At 55.1% G+C, this 7,449-nt stretch overlaps 1 gene segment (V, D, J or C); it reads left to right on the plus strand.

Moving 5' to 3' along the window:
- The first annotated feature begins 5,679 nt into the window (after positions 1-5,679).
- Positions 5,680-6,903, plus strand: LOC137457539 (T cell receptor alpha variable 1-1-like). The segment is given in 2 exon segments: positions 5,680-5,875; positions 6,542-6,903. Coding segments are annotated over 2 exon segments (411 nt in total).
- Positions 6,904-7,449: the final 546 nt, after the last annotated feature.

Here is a 7,449-nt window from a genome sequence, read left to right on the forward strand (position 1 = left end):
CAGGTGGAGGCAGATGCTGGGCTGTGAAAAACTTGAATGGCTCTGGAGTGGTGTGATGGTTTGAGGCAGCCCCTCTCCCCCCCACGGGCAGAAATCAACAACTCAGACAAACGGATTGCAACAGCGATGGAGAGTTTAAATAGAATGTAGTGAATGAGAGAGAGTTTTCTGTCAAGGATTGTGAGCTGGACTTTGCATCAGCACTGCAGTGTGTGGCCCCTCCTTGTCAGTCACCCAAGGCTTCGCTGGCTCAGGACATGCAGGTTGTCTCCCTGCAGCCCATGGAGGTTAATGCTGAAGCCAATAGCCTGTGGAGGATCCCAGACAGGAGCAGCTGTGACTCCATGGAAAGTTGTCCTTGGAGCAGGCTCCTGTCAGGCTCCCTGTCAAGAGGACCCTCTACAGAGGAGCCCACGCTGGAGCAGGCTCCTGGCAGGACTTGTGACCCTGTGAGGGACACACATTGGAGCAATTTGTTCCTGAAGGACTGAGCCCCAGGGAAGCAAGTCCTGCTGGGGCAATTGGTGAAGCAGCTCAAGGGAAATACTCCCACTGGAGAAGTTCATGGAGGACCAACTGCCCACACAGGGGCAGGGGAAGAGAGTGAGAAGTCCTCTCCTTGAGGAAGAGGAAGCAGCAGTGACAACCTGAGGTGAACTGACCCAAATTGCCTGCCCTCTGTGTCTGCTGGGGAGGGTGGTGGGAGGAAGACACAAGAGCAAAGCAGCAGGGAAGCTGATCCCAGAGAGAAGGGAGGGATGGGGGAAGGTGTTTTGAGATTTGGGGTTGTTTCTCATTATCCTCAGTTGATTGCTAATCCATGAGGTTAATTTCCCCAAGTCAAGTCTGATCTGACTGTGACAGGAATGAGTGAAGGATCTCCCTGTCCTCATCTCCAGCCACCAGCCTCTCATTGTCTTTCCTCTCTCCAGTGAGGAAGGTTCAGACCTCCGGCTTGGTGGGCACCTGACATCTCCCCTCCCTCTAGGTGTTTCTTCTCTTGATAAGATCCCACCCCAGGATTTCTCCTCTGTGCTGAGCAGTCCCAGCTCTCCCAGCTTTTCCTCTCAGAAGAGATGCTCCAGCTGATCCCTCTTCTTTCTGCCCCTTCAGTGGATTCTCTCCAGGGCTTCCCTAGCTCCCACATCCCTGGGGGTCTACAGCTGGAATCAGTATCCTCCAGAGCTGAGGAGTGGGGAGGAAGCATTTTTCGTCAGCTGCTGGCAACATTCCTCTGGAGAGCTGTACAATCTAGTCAAGAGATCTGGGTTGTCATGGCAGGAAATGGGATATGAGGTTTCTGCTGCACCACACAGCTTGGTGTTGTCAACAAACTCGCTGAGGCTGCCTCAGTGCCTCTGTCCATGATGGCAGCAAAGATGTAAACAAGCCTGGTCCCAGGACTGATCCCTGAGGGACTCTGCTTGTCACTGGCTTCCACCTGGACATGACCATTGACTGCCACCCTTTGGCTGTGGCCATCAAGCCAGCTCTGGGTCCACCCCGTGGTCCCTCCATCAATCCCATATCTTACCAGCTTGGAGCCCAGGATGTGGTGCAGGGCAGTGTCGAAGGCTTTGCTCAGGACCAGGTCAATCACCTCAGCTGCTCTCCCTTTGTTTGTTGATGTTGTGACCCTGGCACAGAAGGCCAGCAGGTTTCTCAGGCAGGATCAGCCCTTGGTGCAGCTGTGTTGGTTGTATCCAATCACCTCTTTGTTATTCTTCTGCTTCAGCAGCGCCCCCAGGAGGATCTGCTCCATGATCTTACCAGGCACAGAGGTGACGCTGCCTGGCTTATAGTTCCCTGGGTCATCCTTCTTTCCCTTGTTGGACCTGGAGGTTCTGTTTCCCCTTTTCCACTCAGTGGGGACTTCCCCAGCCTGCCACAGCTTTTGGAATACAATGGAGAGGTTCAGTGACCTCATCCCCAGTTCCCTCAGCACCTGGGGGTGTATCCCATTGGGTCCAACGGACCTGCACTCTGTACAGTTCTTTAGGAGATCTTCACTCACAAAGGGCAGTTCCCTCTTCCAGCCCTTGCCATTATCTTCTGTGACTCTGGGAGTGTGGCTGGAGCCCTTGCCAGTGGAGACTGAGGAAAACAAGTTGTTGAGGACCTCAGCCTTCTGCATGTCACTTGTCACCAGCTCTGCCCTTTCCTTTCTGAGGGGGCCCTCACCTGCCTTAGTCTTCCTTTTGCCATGAATGTACCTGAAGAACTTTTTGCAGTTTCCCTTGCTCTCCCTGGCTGGGGCTCCCTGCTCCAAGAAGACTCTTGACATAATGAAGCAAGGCCAAGAGAGGCTGCCAGGGCAATTTGGGCTCTGACAAATGGGACATGAGAGGAGAGGCTGAGAGCAGAGGAGAAGAGATGGCTGAAGGGAGACCTTCTGCCTTTCTACAACTGCTTGTTCAGAGGGGACAGAGAAGATGCACCTGGCCCCTAGAAGTGCCCAGGGGGCTGAAGGTGGGGAGATCTGATTGTGAAATAGGCCTCTGAAAGCCATCCATCAGCTAACTCTACCAGGGCCACTCCTGCCCCATGGGGCACCCTCCCCTGGTGTAACTTGAGGCCATTTCCTCTTGTCCTGTCAGTTGTGATTTGTCAGGAGGGACTAAGCAATAACTGGTTGCAGCCTCCTTTCAGGGAGTTGTTGAGAGCCAGAAGAGCTTCCCTGAGCTTCCTTTTCTCTGGACTAAACATGCCCAGCTCCCTCAGCTGCTCCTCATGAGACTTATTCTCCAGAGCTTTCAGCAGCATTCTCGGGACATGCTCCAGCACCTCGATGTCTCTCTTAGACTCCCCACCGTACTCCAGGTGGTGCTTGGTACAAAGTCATCCCATGCAGTCAGGAGTTCCAGCTCCACACAGGCTGGAGAAAGGGGTGGCAAGGTCAAGGGCACCTTCCAGCACTGCCCACACTGCCCCAGTGCTGAGAAGCTGAAGAAGGGAAAGAAACTCCTGTGGGGACAGGGAGCATGTCAGAGGCTGCAGTGGGGGCTCTCTCCCCACCAGAGGCAGCTGACTGAAGCTCCTGGCTCTGGCTGGCCCCTGGAGGCAGGAAATGTTCCCCATGGGCACTCCCCTCACACTGGGGTTGTGTTGTGCTGGTTGTGCTTTGCAGGAGGAGAAAAAAGCCATTCAACAGCCTCCAGCCTCCTCTTGCCTGACAGCACAGGACCACAGCTCACAGGATGTTAGGAGTTGGATGAGACCTCCAGAGATCTTCAAGTCCACCCCCCCTGCCAGAGCAGGACCATAGAATCCAGCACAGGTCACACAGGAACACTTCCAGACAGGGCTTCTCCTCCAGAGGAGACTCCACAACCTCTCTGGGCAGCCTGCTCCAGTGTCTGGGACCCTTGCAGTCAAGAAGTTCTTCCTCAGGTTGAGGTGGAACTTCCTGTGCTGAACTTTTCATCTCTTGCCCCCTTGAGCAGAGGCTGTCCCTGCCCCTTCCTTCCTGACCCCCAGCCCTCAGATATTGATTGCATTGATCAGATCCCCTCTCAGTCCTCTCCTCTCCTAAGGATGGAAAAAGTCTTCCCAGCCCTGCCTCTGGGGATCAGCAACAGCTTCAACTTGGGGCAAGACACCTGGACAACATTCCCAGTCCCACTCCTTCAGCTGTCCTCCTGCTTCTCACATCTCTCCTCAGGGGCTGCACTCACTACTTGTTGCTCAGGGAGCACCACTGACCCTGAGTCCCTGTGAGTTCCTTGACCAGCACAACACCTCTGGTGGTCTTCAGTTCTGGAAGGTGGATTTCTGGGATGCAGTTTGTCCCTCTGTAGCTCTTCTTCTGCTCAGTCTGCATGGGCAAGCAAAGAACTGGCCCTGCAGAGGGGAAGCTGTGGGGAAAGGTGACAAAAGCAGCCCTGCTGCCAGGCCAACATGTCCATGAGTAGGTCATGGCATCAGGTGCTTGCAGTGAGGCCTTGTGAGGTGACAAAGGAAGCTCAGAGTCTGATCCCTGAAGAAAAAGGTCTCTGTGGGCTACTGGTAGGTGATTCTCATCTGGATGGGTAAGGAAGCTGTGGTTTGCTTCCCTGCTGGAGGTGGGATTCAGCTCTGCCCTGAACCTCAGCTGTACTCAAACTCCTCTGAGGGAGGATCCAGGATTCTGCATGGCATGGAGGACATCTTGGAGGGCAAACAATGCATCAGTTGGAATATGGGGCCACAGAGCAGCTGCTTCCAGAATGACATTTCACATGACCTGAGTGCTTTTCACACCACCTCCCACCTGGAACTGCTTGCTCTGGTGGCCAGGCTCTCCCTTGTGCTTCATGTCTGTAGCTCCTCAGACCCCCTGAAGGGGACAGCGATGGCTTAGTGCAGCTGCAGGTGCTGCAGGGAGACACTTCAGTGGCTGAGCTCAACATGAGGCTTTCCCCCAGAGCTGGGACTCAGGAGACCCAGTTCTCTGTGGGGTCAGGAGCCTTTCAGTGCCTTGAGGAGCTTGCTCAGCTGAGCAGCTGCAGCAGAGGGCACTGTCAGGCCATGTGCAAGGGGAGAGCAGCTGGTTCACCAAGGCTGCCAGCTGAAAACCCTTTTCCTTTCAGGGGGAGAAAGTCAGGTTGAGCTGTGTAGGTGTGAGAGGTGGGAGCCAGGGACTGGAGAGACTGGAGTGAAAGGGAGAGCTGGGAGCCAGGGACTGGAGAGATTGGAGTGCAAGAGAGAGCTGGGAGGCAAGAACTGGGCAAGCAACAAATAAATTGTAGAGATTTCATTCCTGGGTGCCAGCAGCTGGATGGAGCAGGCTGTGTGCTGCAAGGTCAAAGTGCCAGTGCCTGGAGAAGGAGAAACAATTCAGGGGCTGATATTACCAGCCCATGGTGATGCCTGAGGGATCTCCGAGTGTGGGGTGGCTGTGAGAGCAGTGGGGAATTGGAGGCCTCTGTTGGCCTGGGAACATCAGGCTGGGCTGGCCAGAGAGAAGGAGGAGACCCAGGTGCTGGGTGAGAGGGCTCAAGCTGCAGGCAGGGCCAGAGTTTGGTCTGAGGCCTGTGGTGGTGTCTGAGAGCTGCAGGAATGTGGCTGTGCTTGGGAGTGCAGAGGCTGAGGGGCTGTTGTCCCTGGGAGCTGTGTGTCACAGACATGCTGCAGACAGTCAGCAGGAGAACCTGTCTGGGTGAGGAGGAGACTGGAACAGCTCTGCCCTGGTGCCAGGCTGAGAGCTGGGATGGTTTACCTGGCAGAAGAGAATCTGAGCAAATAGCTGAGGGCAGCTGTGAAGAAGGCAGAGGCAGGCTCTGCTCCATGGCACCCAGGGAGCAGCCAAGAGGCTCTGGGCACAAAGGCAATCAGCCAAGATTCCTTCTGAGCATCAGGAAACACTTTGTGAGGGTGAGGGAGCACTGGCACAGGAGGCACAGAGACACTGTGGAGTCTGCGTCCCTGGAGGCATTGCAAAGCTCTCTGGAGCTTGTCCAGGACAGATTGTGAGGGGAGGCAGAGGCATGAAGGAAGGAGAGACTGCCAGGGCTGTGTCACTGGGGTCAGCAAGGGTGGTGGCCTGTGGAGGCCTCTGGCTCCACTTCTGCTCTGGCTACCAATGCAGAAGTCAATCTTCCTGCAGGTGTGGAGAGAGCCCCCAGGGCCCCTCACTCTTCAGAATGCCCTTGGCTGAGGGAGCCAGAGGGGCTGCTGCTGGAGGAGGGAGGGCCCCAGAAGTGGCTTCTCAGGCAGAGGAAGAAGAGATCTTTTCCCTTGCCCACTGCTTCCTTGGCTCCCCCAGCAGAGTCATTTGCGGCAGCTCTGCTGTCTGGCGGCTGGGAGGTGCTTTGCTGACTCTCCCTGCACAGGCAGCTTGGTCTCCACATGCTCCTCACCTACCTCATCCTCACTGCCTTGCTGGGGCAGTGGCTGGGTAAGTCCTGGCTCTTCCTCACTGCCTCTTTCTTCTTCTGCCCAGGAACCTCTGAGCAGCCTCAGCAGGTGCCTGTGGGGAAATTCTCTTCTGTTCCAGGAAAACGCTGGGAAAAGTAAGCTCACTCCTGGGGTTCTGCACTCCTTGGCTCAAGATTCTCCTCTTGCAGAGAGGAGGGGAGGGAGGGGAGAGATCCCTCAGACACCTTCTCCTTCTTGCCTCTCCCCTTCCATCCATCTCTCTCTGCATCTCTCTTCTGGTCACCCTTCTGTCACTAGAGTGGATCTCAGCTGTCTCTAGGCTCCCATTTCCAACACCAAGGATCAGATCTTGTCCAAGCTGCTTCAGGGAATTTAAAGCCCTCCTCCCACTGACATGGGGTCAGTGTCTCCTGGCTGGCACCTACCTGCCATGGCCTTCAGGTATCTCCTGGCTGGGAACACAGTCAGGGTTCCCACTCTCTGCCCTTGGAGGTGGCAGAGGATGGGCAAGCAGGATGACTTTCTTGCAGCAGCTCCAATGCAATCTGCTGGAGGGGTGCAGGTCCCAGCACACAAAGGCTGCTACCTAGTGCTCACCATCTGCAAGCTTTGGGCACTTCCAGAAAGGACAGGAAGCTTTCTTCACCTGGGATTTTTAGCACTGCTGACCTTTGCTTTCTTGCAGGCACCATGGGGCAGGTCACTGTCACCCAGCAAGAAGGACAAGTCACAGTGAAGCAGAGAGAAACCTTCCACACCAAATGCACTTACCAGGCCTCCTACAATCCTTACTTGCTCTGGTACCAGCAGAAGAAAGGCCAAGCTCCCCAGCTGCTCTCGTACCACGCAGCAGCTGGCTCCAAAGCCAGCGGCCGTCTGACCACGCTGCTGAACACCACGGGGAAATACAGCCTGCTGCAGCTGGAGGAAGTGGAGGTCTCTGACAGTGCCTTGTACCTCTGTGCTGTGGGTGACACCCTGGTGCAGGAGCTTGCTTGGCTGTGCAAGAAGCCAGGGGAGGGAGGGGAAGTGTCTGGGCAAGGCTGAGCTTGGGGCAAGAGGCCCTCAGCTCTCCCCTGGCAGTGCTGCTTCCCCTGAGCACCCAGGGATCTGCAGGACAGGATCCATGCTCTAATCTATTCTGGACTGTCCAGGCAGCAATTCATTCAGTCATACTCTTTATTCAGACATGTTCTGATGTACCTGAATAGAATAGAATAGAATAGAATAGAATAGAATAGAATAGAATAGAATAGAATAGAATAGAATAGAATAGAATAGACCAGGTTGGAAGAGAACTTCAAGATCATCGCGTCCAACCTATCACCCAACACCACCCAATCAGCTAACCCATGGCACCAAGCACCCTGTCAAGTCTCCTCCTGAACACCTCCAGTGACGGCGACTCCACCACCTCCCCAGGCAGCCCATTCCAATGGGCAATCACTCTCTCCGTGTAAAACTTCCTCCTGACCTCCAGCCTGAACTTCCCCTGGCGCAGCCTCAGACTGTGTCCTCTTGTTCTGGTGCTGGCTGCCTGGGAGAAGAGACCAACCTCTGCCTGTTTACAACCCCCCTTCAGGTAGTTGTAGA

The sequence above is a fragment of the Melanerpes formicivorus genome, unplaced genomic scaffold (assembly GCF_026170545.1).
Source record: "Melanerpes formicivorus ecotype bairdi unplaced genomic scaffold, bMelFor1.0.p_v2 SCAF_182, whole genome shotgun sequence".
Lineage (NCBI taxonomy): Eukaryota > Metazoa > Chordata > Aves > Piciformes > Picidae > Melanerpes > Melanerpes formicivorus.